Source organism: Chanos chanos, chromosome 14, assembly GCF_902362185.1.
Source record: "Chanos chanos chromosome 14, fChaCha1.1, whole genome shotgun sequence".
NCBI lineage: Eukaryota > Metazoa > Chordata > Actinopteri > Gonorynchiformes > Chanidae > Chanos > Chanos chanos.
Genome location: NC_044508.1, coordinates 5166712 through 5189631, shown reverse-complemented (window position 1 = coordinate 5189631; position 22920 = coordinate 5166712). Strand labels below are relative to the sequence as shown.

At 40.8% G+C, this 22920-nt stretch overlaps 1 protein-coding gene across 1 annotated transcript in view; it reads right to left on the bottom strand.

Annotated features, from left to right (window-relative positions):
- The window catches only part of cacna1ba (calcium channel, voltage-dependent, N type, alpha 1B subunit, a), a 90711-nt gene that overhangs the window by 2757 nt on the left and 65034 nt on the right, over positions 1-22920 (bottom strand). The window contains exons 28-49 of the mRNA XM_030791761.1: positions 21601-21609; positions 19404-19500; positions 18349-18509; positions 17703-17843; positions 16198-16399; positions 14910-15074; positions 14500-14610; positions 13916-14014; positions 12760-12876; positions 12243-12308; positions 11964-12055; positions 10817-10967; positions 10214-10341; positions 8625-8721; positions 6619-6724; positions 5558-5665; positions 5005-5132; positions 4751-4890; positions 3805-3937; positions 3534-3644; positions 1484-1522; positions 550-775 (exon numbers count right to left, since the gene is read on the bottom strand). Of these exons, the coding sequence (XP_030647621.1) occupies positions 550-775; positions 1484-1522; positions 3534-3644; positions 3805-3937; positions 4751-4890; positions 5005-5132; positions 5558-5665; positions 6619-6724; positions 8625-8721; positions 10214-10341; positions 10817-10967; positions 11964-12055; positions 12243-12308; positions 12760-12876; positions 13916-14014; positions 14500-14610; positions 14910-15074; positions 16198-16399; positions 17703-17843; positions 18349-18509; positions 19404-19500; positions 21601-21609 (2627 nt within the window). The remainder of the gene's footprint in view (positions 1-549; positions 776-1483; positions 1523-3533; positions 3645-3804; positions 3938-4750; positions 4891-5004; positions 5133-5557; positions 5666-6618; positions 6725-8624; positions 8722-10213; positions 10342-10816; positions 10968-11963; positions 12056-12242; positions 12309-12759; positions 12877-13915; positions 14015-14499; positions 14611-14909; positions 15075-16197; positions 16400-17702; positions 17844-18348; positions 18510-19403; positions 19501-21600; positions 21610-22920) is intronic.

Here is a 22920-nt window from a genome sequence, read left to right as displayed (position 1 = left end):
AGCTTGAGGTTAACACTGGGGTCTTGGATAGAGTCAAGGCTTTCTTTAGGGGGATTGGGCCAATTAAACTCAAAGCCAGTGAAATACTGTTGAGTTGCAGTGTAACTAAGCTGTTTTTTGGGGTTGGAGGCCTCTGTGATCAAGGTTTTGACAGGGTCTCTGATGACCTTCATTACATGATGCTGGGTCAAAACGCATATGCTTTCTTTTTTGTTTGTGTGTGTGTGTGTGTGTGTGTGTGTGTGTGTGTGCTGAGGAGTACTTGTATGTACGAACACATATGTTCCTGCTTGAGCGTTCATTCATGTATGTCTGTATGCGCGTGTTTGTGTGTGTGTATGTGTGTTCACGTCTGCATGGGTGCATACTGAGGAGTACTATTACCTACTGAACACACATATGCGCCTGCTTGTGTGTCTATACGTATGCAACTATATGTGTGTCTGTGTGAGAGAGAGAGTGAGAGAGAGAGAGAAACTGAGTGTGTGTGCATGTGTATGTGCACGTGTATGCTCGTGTGTGAATGCACGTCTGCGTGTGTCCACTGACCCAGAGTGCCGGGTGGCTGGCCACTTGGCGACCTGTCCAGTGATCTCTGTTTCTTGTCCTTCTCTCTGCGGTGGTGACAGCGATGATGATGATGGTGGTGATGATGGTGGTGAGGTCGTTCCTGGGCCGGTTTCTCCAGAGTGTAGTCACGCAGGTTGACCTCCTGGGGGCGCTGTGGGGCAAATGTGGATGCAGAGCGTCTCATCGGGCTGGTATCAGGAATAGGCTGGGGACAAAAACAAATCATAAATCATAGATTAACATCACCCGTGAACTAAGACTAGCAGCCTTAAATTGACTATCTGTCTCTCTGCTGCCCTCTGGTGATGTACACTGCAGCACATGAATCTGCGAATAATCCTTTATATGTCCTCAAACCCTGGCATATCTCATTCACTGGCACACTAATCCAAAGACAAATACCTGTTTGTATTCTGTTTGTAAGGATAAAAAAGTCAAAGCAATACCGACTTTTAGAAAGTCAAATTAATGCGGAAAATGGATAAAAAAAATTCAAAGAAAATATTTAAATATTCAAACATTACACCTAGCTTTAGAAATTTGCGTCAGGGGACATTTTAACATCTGTTTTGAGTTCGTGTGATGAAATCAAAGGTAAAATGTTCTCTAAGAGAAAATGACCTTAAAACCATCTTTGGAAACACGTTTCACGAAAGGCGAAACGCAAATGCCTCGCTAACCAATGCCACAGTTATAACAGTGACTAAGTCAAAATCATTAACAACATTTAGAGCTAAACATAGCCGAAAGGTTGCCATGGCCTGCTTGAAAATACATATTACATCTTGTTTTGTTAATAGAATTAACTGTAAGCAATAAACTTTTAAAATTCAAGACCATTCATTGCGCAGTAAGAGGACAAGTGTTCATGGTTGAATGTTAGACGTAAAGGCAGCAAAGATGCGGAACATACTGCTAGCATGGTCCCAGGGGAGTGACGCGAGTGACTCCTCTGTCAGGGTGCGCGTTAGCCACGGCGGAGGACAACGTCCAGAACATCCAGAGTCAAGAGGGACGCAGCGAAGGAGGGAACAGGAGGAGGGGAGGAGGACAACATTATATCAGACCGGACAAAAATGAGACACAAGACCAGTGTGTTAACCTCATCTAAAAGATAAATAAATAAATAAATAAATAAATAAATAAAGGAGCAGCTGCAATACATTAATTTCCCAGGGTTCCTTCACAGACCTTTAAATGGCAAGATCAGCCATCTGTTTTTCAGCAACTTGTAATAAATCTAAATTTGCGAATCCAAAAACAAAAGCTAGAACCCTGCCAGGTTCATGTCATATGCTACCCACTGCTCTTTTTCCTTTCAGCAGGCTCTGGGGCCATGTGATCTTTGACCATGAAGACTGAGGGCAATACGAAGAAACAAACAGGGAACAGTCATGTACAGGATATCAATGACATACAAACATGCATGCTTCTTGACTTGGTTAAACTATGGACATGCCCTGATTCTTGGAGACGGCTATTAAAAGGTCTGCTGCCCGTTATTTTAGATGCCATGGCTAAAAGGAGAAATCTCCGTGATCCCAGGATGACAAGGCCGACATCCATAGGACAAGAGCTGTGTGACGAGCTATGAAAATGGGGTAAACGTGTCATGCACCCACTCCTGAGCAACATCTGAGGCGGTATTTTCGACCGTGCTCGACAAAACGGCAAATGATGGAAAAACGAGAATGAGGCTGCATCCTTCCAGCAGAAATCCAGACACTCGCAGAACCCATGCCAAGGTCCGCTGGGGCCATACCGGTGGCTCAGGGGTGACCCGGCGCCCTGTTTAGGTTGTTGGTGTTTATTTTATTTTGTTGGATTCTGCTGAGTCAAAGTAAAAGGCTGAATTTTATCCACCGGGTAGAGGGGGGGGGGGTCCCAAAAAGCTCGGCTTCAAAAGGGATTGGGATTTATTACTAGGCGCTGAAAAACCTACAATTAATGTGACTCTTATCGGGAATGATTTAAAAGGTTTGGCTCTGGTTGGGAATCACAATCGGGGGAATGATATCTGAGCCATTTCAACGTTCCGCGACGGCTTCGTCAGATCAACGCCGTTAAAGATCTCTGCGATCGTCCGAGGGCTGGTCTCCGAGACACTTTTGAGGGTTTGATTACAATCTAGGCGGAGCTGACACAGCAGAAATGAATCCTTCGTACCATGTTGCTTTCCAGAACTGAGATCTGCATTTCCTCCCTTGTCTCTGACAAATTCCACAGCGCAGCATAATACACTGCCCAGCGCAAAGGGAACGACATCAACTTACGTTCTTGCTTTGGGCGCGGGGATTTCCCCCGCCAGTCTTACAGCCTCAGTGGACTTGTTATGTAAGCCCCTCGATGCGAAATATACGATGCATTATTATCACATTCATTCCCAAAAGGACCCTCATTTGTCTCTGTAAATGTATGCGTAAGTTTAAAATAACACGTTTAAAATATTTGCTCCTGGAAACCACAGAGGCCAGGGGTGGGGGTGGGGGTCCTTGAACTAGTGTACCCACTATTATTATAAGTCTCCGTCCAGTTCCCCTGTGTGGTGCTTCTGGCTCTGAAAAATGACACAGGCCGAATATCTGGCTGCCTTCCAAAGTACTAATCTAATCGTCCCTTACTCCCCTCTTCCTTTCTCAAAGCAGAAATCTCCCACATTCACTGTGTGCTCTGATTATGAAAAGACAGTGAAACGATACATCAGCACGACTTTTCTTTTTCTCTCCCGGGAAATGATGAAGTTGATGGTGATGAAATTAGTGAAGTTGATGACTATTTAAGTGTGAGTAAAGTTAAAAAATGACTTTGTTTTAGTGTAAATGTTACAGATCAAGCGCGTGACACTGTTAAAACATATGAACATACATTGCTTATAATAAGACTATTCAATATTGTAGCATGCTGTCCCACACAAATGCTGCATCTCTGTACGGTGGAACGTCTGTACATGTGTGACACTTTACCTGCATCTCTGCATTGAGTTTTGGCATGGATACTGCCCTGCCCTGTCCCTCCAGACCAGCAGAGGGCACCGAATGAGAACTGTGTTCCATTTTCTTCATCTCAACTGATTCCTACAGGATACCAACACACACAATACAACAGCCCATTTCATTAATAAATCTCTAGTTATTTAGTTACATACACATATATACGATTATTACCATTGTATGAACTACACATATTGGTAGCTGTTTGGTAGCTAATTTAAAGACCTATAGGAATTGTTAATACTTGGACAGTGTTTGCATTTGGGACATCCTCAGACTGGCCCCTCGAGATGGGTCGTCTTCTGGACTTGTGATCCTCTTTGGTCTTCTCTGTGACCCAAGATGAAGATGCTCTGATCGCTCCATCGGTGCTTTGGCTAAGAATGGTAAATTGGTTTATATGCATGTAGCTAAGTAATATATACAGCAGATATACGCAGCCCTGTTCCTAGAAGGTCAGAACATTTAGCAGGTTTTTAGGATGGTCTTTTACCTGAGTGCCAATCAAGGCCTTGTAAACCTGGGTTCAGTAGCCGTTCTAGCTTGTATGACACCCTACCCCCCCCCCCCCCCCCCCCCCCCACCCACAACAAAAGAAAGCACTAACTGTAATTTTGATTCAGACGATTTTGCAGAAACCAGAAAAAAAATGCAACAGTATGTCTGTGAAACCATGTGTGTGACTGATTTTACTAACTGCATTAGTACTGTCCAGAGTTAGAGGTGCATTAGTTGATAGACTCCCCCGTTCCCCCTGCCTTGGGCTTCCGGTGGAGACCTGAGGTCAGCCTACACCCGTCCCCCTCCCCATCTCATACTTCTTAGTGGGAGACCATCCCAGGCAGTAGTCTGCCTAGCTCACAAACTAGAATCAGGGAACCCACTCCGACAAGATTAATTAACCCACGCGGTGACTTGACGTGACGTGCAAATGAGCGATAGAAAACCGGTCGCGCAAATGTCACCATTCCAAATTTTTTTTTGTGCGGGTGCCCTGTGCCGCCGCCCATGTCGCCCGTACCTAATCCACCACTGCCTGGGTTAAAGATCTGTACGTGTCTTTAACAACCCAAACGCAATGTTACAGAAACCTGCTTGAGCCCTCCAGGCTTCCAGGAATAGGTCTGTGAGTCAAGTGAACAAGAAAACAAACAGACAAAATGTTGAGAGAATATGGGTGTGCGTCTCACTGGGTGCGGCCATTGTTCAGGGCAGTGGAGCTGGGTCTGGTCTGGGTTTGCGGTTCGGACGGGGAGTCCGTGTTGTTCGGGGGCTGGTCCTGGATGTGGGTCAGAGGAAGGATGGGTTCAATAAGTGCCCCAACTTTGTTCTGTCAGGGAGAGGGACAGAATAACTCAACACTTCCACTTTTCTCCACACTGACTTTACAGAGAAGAAGAGGGGACAGAAATGATGTGTGTGTGTGTGTGTGTGTGTGTGTTACCTGACTCCCAGGTCCTGCCTGCTGATTTTGCTGCTGCTGTTGCTGCTGGAGTCTCTTAGCTCTGTTCTGCTTGTAGTAGTCAAAAATCATCAGTGCTGCATACACCTTCCCAACAGTGAGCTCATTGGCTGAAGGGGAGTGGGCGGGAGGTGACAGAATGAAAGTAAGGCTTCTGAATGGCTCTAAGACATGCTCTTTAACAAAACAACTAAATCCAGAGACAGTACATCCTGATACACCAAGGTAATAACTCTAGTTATTAACAAGTATATGGATTCACATATCTTAACCACAAGGTGTCAGTGCAAGCAAAAGCAAAATTATTCATTAAACAGACGCTCTAGATTTATTAGTTCAGTGCAGATTGGGATAGTGTAATTTAGCTTACAAATATATAACACTCCATTTACAGGACTCAGATTTGATTTTTTTTTGTTTGTTTGTTTGTTTTTTTAGGCTATTTCTCTTCAATTCACCAAAAAAATACTGCGATATCACACATCTCTAAATGACTCTAGAAAGAGTAAGCAGTATTAAATTTGATATTTGTTACGTTTATGAGGTGTCACCAGCAGATCCATGGTCTTTTGGGATAGGTTTGGCCAAACGGTGGCCAGCTCTTTCTTCAGTTCAGCATCAGACAACCTCTGGGCCACCATACCTGAGGACACACCACAACCAAGGGTTTAACCTCAGCAACAAATCAAAACATGACTCACTGAGCAGAAATCATGGACCCTCCTCCAAAATGTCCTAAAACAAAAGCGTGAAGTGATTAAGACTAAATTAAAATAAAATATCCACACCGAAATATACATTAAAAGAACCCAAACCATAAAGACCTCTAAGTGGAGGACAAACTGACAAGTGAAACATTGTGAGTGTTCCAGAAATTTCTAAGGAGAACCGACTAAACAGTATTCCTCAGAGCTGCTGGATAAGACTGGTTAGCCAAGCTTGAGAAAGACATACGGTGCCAATACCCCCCAGAGAGGAGAGAGAGGCACACGCACACATACACAGAGCACCATAGATAACTTTAATTAGCCCAGAAGGGAACGGAAAACTTGGAGATACAGGCCATCATACTCAATGAGCGAAAACACTGGCATATGTCACTTAAGCTGTCCAAAAAAAAAAAAAAAAATTAACCCACATTTTCATCCATCGCCAAGCCAACGTTTCTCTAATTGTTTCTCTGATTTAGACGAAAAGACAGAATCACTGCACGTAAACTGCTGACAAACAATTAGCCTTGAAAAGGTAGACGCAAATTTTATTTATGCCGTTGCGAATGGGTTATTTCTTGCGAATGGGTGCCACGTGAATAGAGTGTATTCACACACATCCACACGAATATAATCAACCATACAATACTTATAGCATTAAAATGTATTGCAGGTCATTTAATAAAGAACTAATTTATCCTAAACGGTTCAAGACACAGCTTCCTAACTTTAGGTTCAGTCTTCTCTCAGTATAGCTAACAGGCCATAAATTCGTTTTTGCACAATGGTGTGTATGCCAACAACCTTTTATGTCAGTAAAAAAAACAAGTCTTTGGAGATTTTACAGGATACTTGAGAGTAAAATTGCGATAGAATTTTAACTCACCTGACGCCAATTTAATCTCGAGCGCCGTGCGGATGAGGGCCATAAGCGTGGACGTAAAGTGCACGGTGTTGTCATCAGCGATTGGCATGTTCATTTTCACCAGTCGCTAAGGAGGCCACAATGGTTGTTAAGGCGGAAAGAGCATACTTCGGAAACAAGAGGACAAACTCCAGGCAAACAAACGATTTCAGAGGAAACTGTCTGTGCACTCAATTTATCACCTTATGTTAACATTTCAATTTAAAATTATTTTTTCTTATGACAATGAAAAGATAAGCTTGAACTCTGCGGTTTTACCTACAAGAGGTTTTACGCAGCGCACAAAAAGTTTCCTCCGAAAAGCCAACAGGTGCGAAAGAGGAACGTCGCATCGAAACATTCACATTCACCTCTACTGGCTAAGTGCACAGGTGAGAGACTAACACCAATAGACATAAAAGTGAAAAATGTACACTCATCCGAGGAGGTGCTATCGAACGTACTGGGAGCTCGACTCTATCACTGCTCATTCAACGAATGTCACAAACGCTCCGATTATTGAGCGTTAGAGTGGGTAGACTCTCCAATTTTCAGAGGTTATCTGACAGATCTCTGTCTAATTTTAAAATTTGATTTCTAAGAGATATTAAGACTGATCTCGTCTTTTTTTTCTTTTCTTTTTTTTTTTTTTTTTTTTGACTACATGGATTCGTGTAAACCTTCCGTCTTTTTATTAATTCATTTATTTTGGTATGGCTATTAATAGGCCCATATGTAAACAATGTTTGCTGCAGTGACATGTTTACACATCTCCTCCATTGCATAAAAAAGCCCAAATTCGGTTCATTGATTTTTAAGAGTTGAGCTCCTCGAGGCAGAAAAAAAGTGCATACGTCAACTAGCATTAGCAGTGCAATAATAAAACCAACTTAAATCAGAATGAGGGAAAAGAAAGAATGCACATTTTAATATTACACATAGAGAAAGACAGAGAAGAGGATAGGGAAGAAAACATAAAGAGAGAGAAATGGTGGATGAGAGAAAAAAGAGAATTTAGAAGAGAAACACAGATGCACAGTTCTTATGGACTAAAAAAATTTAAAGCACATGTGCTATGCCACAATAAAAAAAAAAAGAAAGAAAGAAAGAAAAATAAGAAATTAAAGGGACTTTTGAGGGACATTAACTGTGCTGGAACAAAAAGAGAGGTAAGCAATTAAAAATAATCTCTGCTATTATATGAGGTGGAGGGACAGACTCCACAGGGATTACACTCAAATTTGTAATTAAAAACCACACCGAATATCAAAGAGAAAGAAAACATTCTCCCAACTTAAGTGATGAGACCAATTAAGAAATCATGTACAGGGGAAATGTGTTTTAAAGCAAATCATTTCAAATGACAATGTGCAATATAAACATACACAAGTTATGCTATGCAAGCAGGGTTTTTGTTGTTTTTGTTGTTGTTTCTTTGTTTCACATCACTGGCACTACGGGATACGGTGCACAAACCCTTAAACAATGCAGATTTTGGGAGGGGGAGAAGGTATATTCTTTAAATGTGAGAGGTGATCACACTGAAAGCAAAACATAAAAAAAAATATGAAACTCTAAACCACTTCTATACACTGTAACACAGTCCCTATGTATTCAGTTGCTCCAAAATGGATGGAAAATTCCAGAACCAAGGCAACTTATAAGGATTGTTTCTGGCCTTGTCCCTTTGCTATTTTCATAAGTGGATGGGTTGGAGGGAGGTACGGAGAGAAAGAGGGAAGTAGAAGGGGCTACAAAAACAACAGATAAATAAATACATAAATAAATAAATAAAAATAACAACCCAAAAAAAAAACCAATCAGAGCATGGGCAAAACCACAAAATAACAAGAATGAAATGCAAAAAAAAATAACAAAAACAAGAATTAAATTAAAGGGAGAACACTGCGGAGCACAGAGATTGGCTGAGGGCTAAGCCAATGGGACGACAGGGCGGGGTAAAAAAGGTCATGATGAAACATGACTACCTTGTAGGCGACTCTCGGCGGACATTTTTTCCCCAAACCTAAAGGTGGGGACACGTGTAGGAGCATCTCATACATATCGAGGTACTTGATACGGCCACTTCACAGTGCAGATAAACAAACAAATATCAAAAACAATAAACAGAGAAGGATGGGGAGGGGGAGGGTTAGAGAGAGAGAGAGAACAGGAGAGAGGGAAATGTAAATGAAAAAAATGAAAAGGACAAAAACAAAACAAAAAACAAAAAAAAGAACAAAAGAAAAAAAGACAGAAATCTGTGTTATTTAGATTTCCCAGAGTGTCATGGATCACAGATGCCATCCCTCATTTGGAATGCATCCAAGAAGAGGTCTGGAAGAAGCCGGAAATTTCCGGATCCTTAAGAGGGGGAAAACATGAAATGGTAAGAAAGACAGCGATGTAGTGATGGTGATGGTGGCTGGTGGAGGAGGATTTGTGACAGAATGGCTGCATTGTAGTGGATGGATGTCTACTCTGGCATGCTAAGAGACATCTTTGGGTTTCCGCCATTTGGTGCTTGGAAACAAAGATTTCAATGCCAGCTTGTCAAACAATCTTCATTTCCCAATTTTATTCCTGCCTGTGTGCTAAGTACCCAGCGTACAGTATTACATTTCTTTATATATTAAAGTAGTAAATACCCCTTAGATGTACAACTGACCTCTAGACTTGAAGGAACAGTGCTATTTAAGAGATTCACTGGTACTAAAATTGTTAGCATGTGCACTGACAATAGCATAATCCATGATTGGTGGGTAAAAAAATACACTAACCAATCACTGGCCACGTTCCTGGTTGCACATGTTTAAAAGCTTTAGTAAATCAGGTCCCCAAATAACAAAACATAGAAAATACCAAAGTCGTATAACAAACAAAGTATTATGAGTTTGGATCACCCTCAATAACAATGATTAAGATGTTTTGAGCGACTCTCAAAAAGTTTTTAGTTTTGGATTGTTTTGTGGCTTTGAAAGCTTTGTTTCCCATTCAGCATCATTTACCAAAAGCCAGTCAGTCTTTGAGGGCAAGTGCTTGTGAGTAGGCAAGTCACTGGTGCACAGCCATTCAGATTGAGGTAGGTCTCTGTACGATAATGCACAGAGCCAGGAAAGTGGAGGAGATTTCTGGGGTTTGCAAACCTTGTATGCTACCCTATTCGGGCAGTTTTTTCCTAGGCCAAGAGGGGGCGATATAATTCGCAACAAATTGTACATATCCTTATAGGAAATCCGTCCGCTGTGAAGAAAACAAGCAGACAATGACACAGATGTGAGGACAGCTTTAAATGTTTTTTTTTTTCTTTTTTAGTATAAGAAAGTGGGCTGTCTGGACGTTTTACAGAGGCTCTCAAAGCCCCCTATGTGTCCGGTGGCGGTTGCTTTTGGTTCAGTTTTTTTTTTTTTTTTTATCAGCGGGAGAGAAAACAAACAAGAGATTTTGATTAATCTGCAAGACTTGACCTGAAGAAATGATTTCCCCTCCAAAACAGCTGCCACACTGGAGAACTATATATCCTTTTTTTTTTTTTTTTTTTGGTCAGTGTGGCGGAAATGTTGGAGCGGAAGCATACCAGGCCGCAGGGTCGTACTCCGCCCACACGCGGATGAATTCGTCCAGGTGATGAGGCCCCAGAATAGAGGAATCGCGGGTCAGGTACTCAAAATTGTCCATAATGACCGCAACAAATAGATTTAACATCTACAGGGGAGAAATATGTGGAAAACATGAAGACACACACCAGTTAGAGCCATACGGACAAAACATTAATGGTGACAATAATTCTTAGCCTGCCGTTCTTAATGAACTGATTAGCACATTATTTCTTAGTCCTGCTCCTGGGAACCCATAGCTCTGGACACTGTAGTTCCTTCCCTGCGCACACACACTAGAGTCCACTAAAGTCCTAATTACCCAGTGTGTGATCAGCTGAATCAGGAATTACAGCAGGTGGAGACTTAAAATATGCAGAGATTTGGGTCACCTGGACCAGGACTGGGAAACGCTGGATTAGCATAAGTGATAATAGTAGCCCAGCCAGAGACAAACAAGGTCAATTTTTGAGACTGAGCAATCCTAAGACTGAGGAAGGTCAGTTTAAGATCTGGAACAGTAACAAATCAAAACCACGACTCGGGTCATTAGGCAATGTGTTTGGAACATCGAAACGACTGACCAGGAAGGAACAGAGGAAAATGAAAGAGACGAAGTAGAAGTAGGCGAAATCGCTGCCGCACTTTGTCCCGGCGATGCCCGAGGCTTTGTCGCAAGCTCGTTGGCTCAAACACGACAGCATGATCTCATGCCACGCCTCCCCTGTGGCGCTCCTGGGAGTCCCAAAAAACGACAAATGCGGAAATTAGTTATTAAGTTAAAACGTTGCGTGATTTGCAAGAGCAGGATAAAAAAATATATAGACAATATTCTGTTCAAGGTACAGCATTTATGATATACAGTACAGAGCCCTGGAGCACCGGAGTGGTGTCAGAGAAAAATTAATGAATCGATGGTGAGATATACCACATATGTCTCACGGTACCAAACTTGCCTGGTTGCTTTAGGAACTTCAGATGAAATATATTTTTAATATACTGAGAGAGGTAATCGGTAGAGCAAGCCAAGTTTTTTTTTTTTTTTCAGATCTCTGACTCCCCTAAAGCAAGATGACTATTAAATTATTCAACATCATTAAAGTTAGGTAATGGTCGCTAATGAACCTGTGCGGCTCAGATGACATAACTTTGGAGAAGATTTGTGCACACGTTTAATGAGCTGAGGGAAGAATCCAGGAAATTTACAATCACATCTACATCATGTTATCAGCACGTCAAAGGAAAGTACTGGCCTAATAGTTAAAATGGTAACTCTTATATGTGTATACACACACACACACACACACACATATATATATATAGATGTGGCAGTTGGCATTTCTGTTTTGCCCACCTTTGGCAGATTTCCACTGGTAAGCCACCAAGCCAATTCAGACCAATTAACCTTCTAATTCTAGGGGCAGTGGATTCTCCTCTCGTCATATTTTAAATTTTCCATTGTTGGACCAAGCTGAATTTTAAGAGACTAGGACCTTTGCATGTTATCTAAGACAGAACAGGACTAAAATATAATATAATTCATTCAAATTGGTGTTCAAGTGTTTGTGTAAAGATGAAATGTATAATGCTGACCAACAGATAACCAAATCTGACTTCTGTTTTTTTCAGCAATAGTCACCAACTTCAAGGAAGATGGTGTCATTTTAAGTTTTGAAAGTACAGAAGGCACTGTTCTGTGTGGGTTTGGGTTTGGTCGGTGCAACTCCACACCTGAAGAGAAGCATTAATGCTTGCAGAAAAGTCTGGAAGTTGTTGTGACGTGTAATGGCAGTTTCTTCATTTAACTCAATGTTCCCAAACACCTGCCAATCAAAGACAATCACAGACAAACAAAAGAATCACAGGATTACACGGTGCCAAACACATAATATAAAAAAATAAGTAAATAAATAAATCAAATACAGAAAAAAGGAGTGGTCCTTTAGTAGTACCTTGCAGAACTCCTTATTATTTTGGTTATTAATGGGACTGTGTAGTCTTTGGACTAACCTGCATTCCTATAATGGCGTAAATGAAAAACAGCATGGCAATCAAAAGACAGACGTACGGCAGGGCCTGAGAAGACAAAGACATGACATAATTAGAAAAATTAGAAAAATAATTAGAATAATTAGAAAAAGAGCAATCTTAAAAACAAAAATTCATTCCTGTTGACGTAAGTCAAACATTTCCAAAATGGCCTCAGGGGTAAGGCTTACTAATCAAAACCCTGATTAGAAACCAAGACCCCCCCCCCCCCCCCCCCAAAAAAAAATTTCCATTGATCCGTAGCCAGAGTATTGGCTTTACTCGTGTTTGGTTTAAATGGTAACTTAGTAAGTCATGTGACACAATATGTCTCAATTCCTTCCATTAGTCTAATTCATTCTAACATAGCAGTTTTCTAGTGCTGTTATTATAAAAACGTATTTAACATGTAATTGTGTAACCTATTCAATACTTCATATTTTTATAACATGGTAAAAGATTTCATGTTTTTGGTTGTTGATGAAGAGTGGTTTGTCACCTTAAAAGACTGGACAAAAGTCCAGAGAAGGATCCGGATGGTGTATCCCTGTCGGAGTAGCTTAATGAGACGCGCAGCCCGGAATAACCTCAGGAAACTCAGATTGAGCGTACGGTCCTGCAGGGAAATGGGACACACACACACACACACACACACACACACACGTTAGCTTGCTTTTTTGAGCACTGACAGATGCCTCCTCGTTCTGGTGTTTGTGCAGCTCAAACGGGTCTTGGAAATGTTTAATTAAATGTCTAAGGATGTCTGCTTCTGGTGTAGTCATAGTTCAGCCACCGATACAGAATGACCCAGTCATTTTAGGGATCAGCTACTCTTTCACTTTTTCTCTTTCACAGCAGTGCAATAAATGTAATAATTTTTTTTTAATGAAGCTGAGGTGATTGCTAATTACTCTCAGTCAATGCCCAGTTTCTGACGGCATACCAAATCCGAGTTAGATCATTTTGAGGAGGCTGTGTGCTGTTAGAAAAACATTCAGAGTTAGTGAACAGAGTTCTGAGAGAGAAAAAGAGAGAGAAAGAGAGAGAGAGTCACTCACCTTTGTCTATACATGCAGTTGTGTTAATCATGGCGATCGTCGGCCAAGATTGAGTGTGAGGACAGTGAATGGAGTGGGAAAAGTACAAACAAACACACGGTTACATCAATACAAGCGCAATGGACAATGATGTGGACATCAAGGACGTAACAATATATCACTGCTTCAAACACTTGTTCGCACTATACACAAAGTGTCACCAGCACAATGAACCAAGACAGAATTCACAGCTCAGTCAGACAAAATCAATGATAGTGTAAGTATCCTTCGCTTCCTAATCAATAATTACTGACATAAATGTCTACGCCATGTTTTTCATTCTTCATGCTGTTGTGTGGCAGGGTATTTCCATTATTTGCGTGTCTGGTGAATGTGCTATAACATAAAAAAAACAACAAAAAAAACGCTGAAAACACTGGCCTTTACCATTGACACCTATTCATGTTGAGCCTATCTGTCTGTATTGTGATTGGATCTCAACCCTGTCCGTCATCAAGCTGTTCATGTTAAGTTGCCACACTGTCTATCTGGCTGTCTGTCGAGCCTTTTACACCTGTCAGTGCATCCATAAACATAGAGTCAAAGTCACAACACCACCAGTCTCTCACTCACATTAATCTCTGTCACCACGATATCGGTGATGCTCCCCAGCACAGTGACAAAGTCAAATACATTCCAGGCATCCTTCAGGTAGTTCTGTGCAGAGATTAAAAAAAAAAAAGAAAAGAAAAAAAGATAATGTTTTAAAGCTGTTATCAGCAGCTTCTGCCACTCAGTTCACTTATGGACGGATGCCTATATGGAACTTTCCAGAACTCTCTGGTCTCCTGTTTTCACGGCTCAGTCAACAATATCTACTCAGCAATATTACTTTCTCTGATATGGGCCCCAGAGCTACCCATAACAGTTAAGAGAAGAAAATGAAGGAGGCAACAGCATCATCATATAAGAAGAGACGGAATGTTCTAGGAGCTAGCCGTTTAATAAAATTCAGCTTCATCAAAGGAATCACAAAACTTTCTGCGTCCATGGCTTTAGAATGTTCTTCCCTGAAGTTATTATGCTCATCAGTCTCCGCTGCAGGAGATTTCCACTGGTTTGAGCAAAAAAAATACACCAGCTATGCCTACAGGCTAAAACACTCTTGCTTACACATTGTATTAAGAGTTGGAAACACTCACCACCGGGCCAAAAGCAATGATTTTAAGGATGCATTCAAGAGAGAACAGAGCTGTAAAGACGATGTTCAGGTGCTTCAGCGTGGCTTCGTATGTGTCTGGTGCATCATAGTACTGTGGGTAGAGAAAACAAGTATAGCAACCAGGTAAAGACCTTTTGTGATATTAAATGTTTTGTTTTGTTTTGTTTCGTATTGTTTTCTTTTGTTTTTGGAGTTCAGGGGTTGTCAGGGGTGTCAGAATCTAGGGAATGGTCCATTCAAGAAAAGATCACAAGGATTCCCGTTAGAGCGATCGCAGTTTTTTTCTGAATGCTAATTTCAGTTAAGGGGCTAACTGTGTCATCTCCGCACTTGACACATTTCATTGTAAAGAACAAGCCTTTTATATCGGAAGATGAGGAGGGCACTGACCTTCATCATTAGCACGACAGTGTTCAGCGCAATCATGATCATGATAGAGTACTCGAACGGCGGCGAAACGACAAACTTCCACATCCTGTACTGGAATGACTGCTGATTCTGAGGCATGTAGCGTGTTAGCGGCCTGGCGTTGATGGCAAAGTCGATGCAGGCTCTCTGCAAGGCAATATAAGGAAATGTAATATAAGTTCACATTCATCTACACACTGTAAATGTCACAATTATCCATCCCCGCCACTGTCATCAAACATTAAACGTGAACCGGTACTATTTGCCTTCATCCAATGCTGATCCAGATAAACGCTAACCACTGAAGCTTCGCGGTCTTATGCAATTCTATGTTACTATTATGTCAAGCCAAACAAGCAAAACCCCAGCTGTTGGTAGAATTTGATACTTTATAGCGGGTTCTGGCCTTCCTGCTTATCGGTTCCATTCTATCTGTGTTAGCATCTGTGTAATTTTTGAACTCTCAGTTTTGGTGGTCACACAACATTTTACTCTCAATAAGCAATAAAAAAGAATACGCTTGCTTAAAGATTTTTCAAAGATTTTTTTTTCTCTCCTTTTGAAGCTATTTTGAAGCTTTTAAACATTAAAGTTGATATTTCGCAAAAGGTTTACTACGTGAAGACCCTGTCAAAACTAAAGTCAGAATCTCTTCAGCTAACTTCAAAGGTCAAAGTCACTTTCAAAGCCACATTTTGTGACGTGGTGTCTTTGTAATAACATTGAATGGTGATCTTCCTCTGAATCCACTAAACCCTCAATGAAAATGACAATACATGAGCAGTTTCCTGAGCGCCTGGTTTCGTCCCAGTCCTGGTGGAAAAAATAAGCAGACCAGACGCATCATTACGCTGGGTGTGTATGTGTGAGCCAGCTGAGGATCTCTGTGTTTTAGTGATGAATGATTCCTCCTGAGGTTTGGTTACTGCAACAGTTGGTGAGTCACATTCAGCCGGCATATGGGCAGGCTAAGATTAATTCCCCGCAGGCATACCAGGCTGGCCGTCTAATGCTTAATGGTCTCTCACAGGAAATGTTTGTGTGTGTCTGTGTGTGCGCGTGTGTTTGCGTGTGTGTGTGTGTTTGTATTTATTGACACTCAAAGGGTGGCAGATCCAGTTGCCACATTGAGCTATGGCCACACACCATACACACACGCGCGCACACAATCACACACCATACACACACACACGCACACACACACACAAACACACACACATACACACACACACACACACAAACTCTTCAGGTGAATGACCCAATCTTATACCTCATTTTTCTCCAGGCTGCACTCAGACAGGGCTTTGTCTCCCTGCTCTTGGAAAGTAATGATGATCAAAGCCACAAAGATGTTAACAAAGAAAAAGGGGAAGACCACGAAGTAGACGACGTAGAAGATGGACATCTCGATGCGATAGCCTGGGCTGGGACCCTGGTCTTCAAATGTGGCATCCACAGAATGCTTCAGTACCCTGCAACCGAAAGGGTAAAGTTTTCAAAACTCACATCTCACGATCTCATATCCACCTTTGCAACTTGACCACACAAAACACACACAAAATCTACCAGATATGTGAGTGTTTTTTTTTTTTTGTCAAGAGGAACCTTTAGTATCAAATTACACATTTTGATGTCTAACCCTGCTGATTAGATTAGACTCCCTAAAGGAGGGGAAAAGGCTCATTAAATTGCTTTGAGAGAATTTAAAGCAGTAAAGCTGACATCTGCTGTTTGCAGATAGTAGTTTAATTATGGTCCCTCCAGTTGCTTTTAGTCAGGCCTATGTGTCAGGAAAACTGAGTTAAGGTAAATTGACTTTCCAGCTAACCTACAGACTCACTACAGCGTCGTGTTGATATGTCACACATGACTGAATTTTTTGATAACGCGCAACATTTAAAGGTTTAGTTAAAGATCGACTGGCTTTAAAATGATAGGAATTATTTGGGGTGGGGTGGGGTGGGGGTTGCATTGGCAACATTCTCTGGTCCATTGACCTGATAGCCTGGCATACTCCATTGAATAAGACGTACATCTTGTACAATTACGAGGTCGTGTGTGACATTCTCTCTGTGTGTATCTCTGTGGTGTTCCATCACACTTGTTATTAACCCAAACTCGCAGGTCCAGCAGATGTAGCTTCTTTGGTAAGGAATGAATTTATCTAGAATCATGATGGTCACTGCAGTGGGTCTGGAGTGAACCGTATTTCAAACTGTATAGCCTGGCTTTGAACTGTGACCGCATTTGAAACGCAAACGGCGTCCTTTCGAGGAAAAAATCGGGGAATGTCTTTTTATGGGCTGAGACCCATCAAAAAATAAATAAATAACTAAATAAATACAATATAATCTCACTGCTATATAAATAAATGCTTTCTAAAATATTAGAAAGATCTTTGGTCTTCGTTTGTGAGATGCAGGGAGAGAAATTTCAGAGAAACGATCACAGGGAAAATTTGATGTTAGATCATATTTACATCAGCTTTTTACGCGGAGTTATTAAATTAGTGGCTCGTCAGGGTGTTTGTGAGACTGGCGGATGGAACTGGGGACAACGACGAGGAGAAAGGAACAGGAAAGAAAGGAGACGGAGATGAGGAGGTGAAGATTTAACAAGACGTGGAAGAGTTGTAAAGGAGGAGACGAGAGAAACAGAGGAGAATCTGAAGAGAGAAATGTAGAGAGAGACGGGGGAGTGGTAAAATGTGTGTGAGTGTGTGTGTGTGTGCGTGCGTGTGTGTGTGTGTGTGTGTGTGAGATACAGATGACTCACGTTGGCCACCCTTCTCCGGTGGACACAGTAAAAAGCGTGAGAAAAGCCCAGAGCACGTTGTCATAGTGAAACTCGTATTTCTTCCATTCACGAGGCTGAGCTGTCACATCATCATCCTTATCATACTCCAGAAACTGACCCCTAAAGAAAACAAACAAACAAACAAACAAACAAAGGTTGACACCTGGCACAGTGGAAATGAAAGAATAAAAAAGTATTCTTAAGTTTCTTCAAAGCCAAATTTACCTCAGAGAATATATTAATTAAATGTTCATTTTTAACCGCGTTACAGAGTGTCAACAGCCCGTTCATATAATAATTACTTGGTACCTTTAGAATAATTACATATCTTAACTATGGAGTATAGCATCTGCATAAATTAATGGTTACAGTAGAAAAAATAGGTCATTCTCAGAGTACATGAGTAAAATGAATCCATTTGTATTTAAAATGCAGTTATAATATGATATGGGGAAAGTGTTAATGATAGAATTATAAAAATGCTTTGACTAAATCTAATACAAATCTACCCAATGTGAAGGTATGATCCACAGGTCTGATGGTGAGTGACTGTTTGGAATCTACAGGTTGGGTCGTACCACTGCTGACCTGCAGGGGGAGCTGCTGTTTGTGGGTTGAACCGTACCTGCAGTCGTGTTCCAGTCTTTTAGACTCATCGGTGCAGTAAAAAAACTTGCCCTTGAAGAGCTGGACAGCAATGACGGCAAAGATGAACATGAAGAGAATGTAGACGATGAGGATGTTCAGCACATTCTTCAGAGAGTTCACCACACAGTCGAATACAGCCTACAGGAGACAAAACAGACACACACACACACACACACGCACGCGCACACACACATACCAAACACACATACACACGCATACATACACACACACACACACACACACGCACACATGCACACACACACGCATGCACGCACACACACACACACACACACACACACACACACCAAACGCAAACACACACACACACACACACACACACCAAACACAAACACATATACACATGCATACATATGCACCAAACACAAAAAAAAATAGTTTTGTGACATGCACACCAACAGGTTCCCAACACTTAATTAAACAAATGATGTGGAGAGAATTCTCGGAAGAGCAGAATCAAAGATCAAAGCCATTCATTCCAGAGAAGACTGTGAATACAATCAGGATCTAATTACGATACCGACATGCTTCTTGGTACCCAAGAGGAAAACAATTCTGAAAAAGAGTAAACCCCCCCCCCCCCCCCCCCCCCCTCAAAATAATAGCAATAATAAACACTACCATCTGAAGTGACAGGGAAAACATGTCATTCATGTAAAAGGGGTCATGGCCCACAATGTGACATCACAATTATTTGAAGACCCCAAACTGGTGGTACCATGGCAACACACACATAGATTTCCAGGTACCTCTCTACTCTGAAAAGGCATGGTATTATAGAGTATTATACACGATTTAGTCTCACACAAAACTTTCTTGATTTCTCCTAGAAAACACCAGGATTTCCTGGACATCATTTCGCCAGATTGTTGTTTTGTTTAAGAGTGTTTGTTTTTGGGGTTTTTTTAAGAACATCTCATCGAATCCACGATGTTAACTTGAAATGTTTTAAAAAAGAGTAACTTCAATTAAAAAAAAAAACAAACAAAAAAAAAACCCCAACAGAACTGTTACCTTCAGTTTTGGGAGCCGTTTGATGGTTTTCAGAGGGCGTAGCACTCGTAAGACCCTGAGAGACTTGATGGTACTGATGTCTTTGCCTTTGCCTCCTCTGCACAAAGCAAGCAAATAGTTTAACTGTCCAATCATGACTGTTCCCAGAGTCAACCACAGTTCTAACCATGAGGAGACTAAACACACGTTTTTAAGATTGAATCAGTTCTTTCATGTACATGTCTATTCAGCTGGTTCTTTTGAATGGAAAAAAAAAATTGTAATCTGCGGTGTATAAGTCACAGTAATGTCAATTCTGGTGGGAGAAATCGCTAAAAGACATGGATTCTGGAAGCTTAAGAACGACACATAAACACAGCTGTATTCTTAATACAGCGAGACAAGGAGAGTTATATGCTAACAAGACAAAATAATTACTTACAGAGTTTTAAAAATGATGATAGATGAACACGGAAAAGCAGTTACAAACCAGTGCCACCCAAAACATTGTCAACAGTTGTTACAACACGTTGCTACTACCTATAACATTTCTATAAAACAATTAGCAACAGATTATATAAGCACATGCTGTTAACCATAAAAGTAAGAAAATCATGTAACCCTGTGTTACATGACCTGTGATGTAACTCAAGTGTTACATGCAAAAGAGGTAAGTCTTATACATATGTATACATATGTTTGCTTTAGTATCAAAAACCTGTCATTTTGATACTAAATTCCTGGAGAATTATTAGACCCACTTTGTATTAGGTGCAGTTAACTGCTGTGTGTTTACATGCATCGACACGTGCAAGCCCATAACTCACCACAGCTTTTGGGTAAATCCAATGCGTGACGCTGCAATTCTATCTTTTGTTCAACGAATTGGCAATTAAACATTGTGTGCAGTCAAGTGTGGTATGGCAAAATGAACCTATGTGAATATAACAAAATTCTACTGGACAAGAGAAGTAAGCACCCACTGGTTTTGAGGGCAAATCTATTACAAAGTGGGATCGAATGATTCATCCGAGCAGAAAGAAAAGGAGAGATGGGTTAAAGTAAAGACTGCATCAGATTTCTGTGGGAGAAACACGCAACCAGCAAAAAGAAAAGAAACGCCCTCCGAGAGGTAGGCAGGCAATCTTTTTTTTGTTTTTTGTTTTTGTTTTGTTTTTTTGAGGGTCCATTTCTATTTCTCTGCGTATTCTATCAAAGCTGGGGGGGACTATAATGCAGGCCTAAAAAAGAAAAAAAAACAAACAAAAAAAAACTTGCCAGCGACTACATGTTATAGTGGAAATAAACAAGGGGCCATTTGTTGTAACTATCTTTAGTTGCTTTAAGCGTGGTTAAAAAAAAGGACGAAAGAAAGAAAGAAAGGAAGAAAGGAAGAGTGAAAGAGTTTCTCTTTAAATACTTCTTTATCGCTCTTTTAAGGTTGAAGAGTTTAAGCAGAACTGAAGAAAAGAAAGAAAAGAAAAAAGAAAAAAAAAAAAAGAATTCATGCTGAAATAGAAATTAAATTAACGACAAAATGAAATCATCAGGCACTAACTTCATTTGCCATTCAGCAGAGAGACATGGCCTACAAAAACTGAATTATTAAAACTACAGACGAAACCTGGGTCATGCAACGCAATGCAATACACGACAACAGCCCCCTTTGCCAAAAAAAAAGAAAAGAAAGAAAAACTAATAGGAGCAGTAAACACATCGATCTGCTCGGACGTTAACGCTGCCGGATGGTCTGTGGTACAGGTCGCCACTTCTTCAGTTTATATTCCATCAATCACGGCACAGACGAATATGCTCGTAAAATAATATCTAGCCTCATCATCGTTTTTTAAAGCAGACAACAAATCTGATGCTTGGAAAAAAACAAAAAAAACAAACTCATGTCAGATGAAAAAGGATATTTCATCTGTGACTGCATTAAATCAACACATACACGTATCCAAGGCAACAAAGCGCGAGTAACTTAACCGACTTCGCTCAACGGCACAATAGGTGTCATCAGATGGGACTGATATATAGGCCTACATATATACATCTATATATATATCTATATAATTCATAAAATATTTTCAACCATTTGATTCAAAGGCAACAAAATCTGTATGCCTGCGTGGGTGTGCATTTTGGATCTAAACATTAGGGATGTCCAATGGGTCTGAGAGTGCTCCTCGTGGAGCTGGGTATTGGTTTGTGCAGGTACCGTTTTGGACTTCCAGTGCAGCAGTGGGACAGAAAACAGAACATCTGAACTCACTGTGTAACATCACACCTCACTCATTCAGTCAACACAAATGCATTATCATAAATCACACATACCAATCACCCTCCTAATACACACTGATCTCAGTGTAGGAGAGAGATGTGGAGAGAGATGAATCAGCTGAAAAAGTAAAGAAGTACTACAGAAAAATAAAACTCAATTGAAAAAAAAAGACAGACAGCGATTCAGGTCAACCTGGCTTCTTTTTGTATGCTGCTGCTGGCTTAAAATCTCCTAGTAACAAAAGGATGTTCAAAAATAATGAAAAAAGGGGAAAAACAAACAAACAAACAAAAAAACACAACTCCACACAATTACCCAGTCCCAGATTGTTAAATGATCTTCCCACTTAAGATACTGTTTCTTCCCACATACCTGTATCTCTGACACAATCTCTTCTAAGTCTAGAAAACCAGTGTAAGTGTAAAACTGTCAGAGAACAACTGACAATTTCTGGACACAAACCCTTAATTGCCATAGAGTGGTTATTTATCGTCATGGCGACGGCTCGTCCCTCGCTCTTATTGGCTGAGGCTCTATACGGCATGCAAAATGAACATGCTACGATGCATCTTAACCTAAGCATGCTTTCACGGCACACCTGGGGCCTGTAGTTAATCTTTACACTCGAACAAACACCCATCACACACTTAGAGGAGATAAACCACAAACAGGTTATTCTGATAGTTTTCACAAGCAGCCTGGCTAAGGAGCTGGCTGGATTTAAAGATGTTTTTTTTTTTTTGTTTGTTTTTCCCCAGAAGTCCAAATGAGGCACGTATCTATTGAAACTTAATGTAATATGACTGTTTCAATAATCAGCAAAGCCAACAATGCTGCTATGCCAAGAATTTCAAAAATGCAGTACAAAAAAAAAATGCAATGCTGATTATCTGAAAAATTACACAGAGTTTTAACAATAGCATTGTGCCACAGGACAGGGCGAGTCTTCTTGGAAGAAGTTTTGAGGAAGTTCGGTTTGTGATCAATAACAATTTCCAATTCTTGTTTAGACCTCGATTATATTTTTCATTTTCAGTCTGTATCACATTAGAATTTTCTTAAGCCAAAATAACTCGAGAGTGTGAAACCTCGACTGTAAATTGAGTGTAAATATGTCTGTGTTTTTATAGCAGCACGCATTGATGGATCAGACTCAGTCAAGGACTGGTAAAATATTTATTTATGAATCTCCTCATTCGTTCTGAAGTCAGTTCTATAGCTGAATAATATAATGTATAGGCCTAATCAGCCATTTCC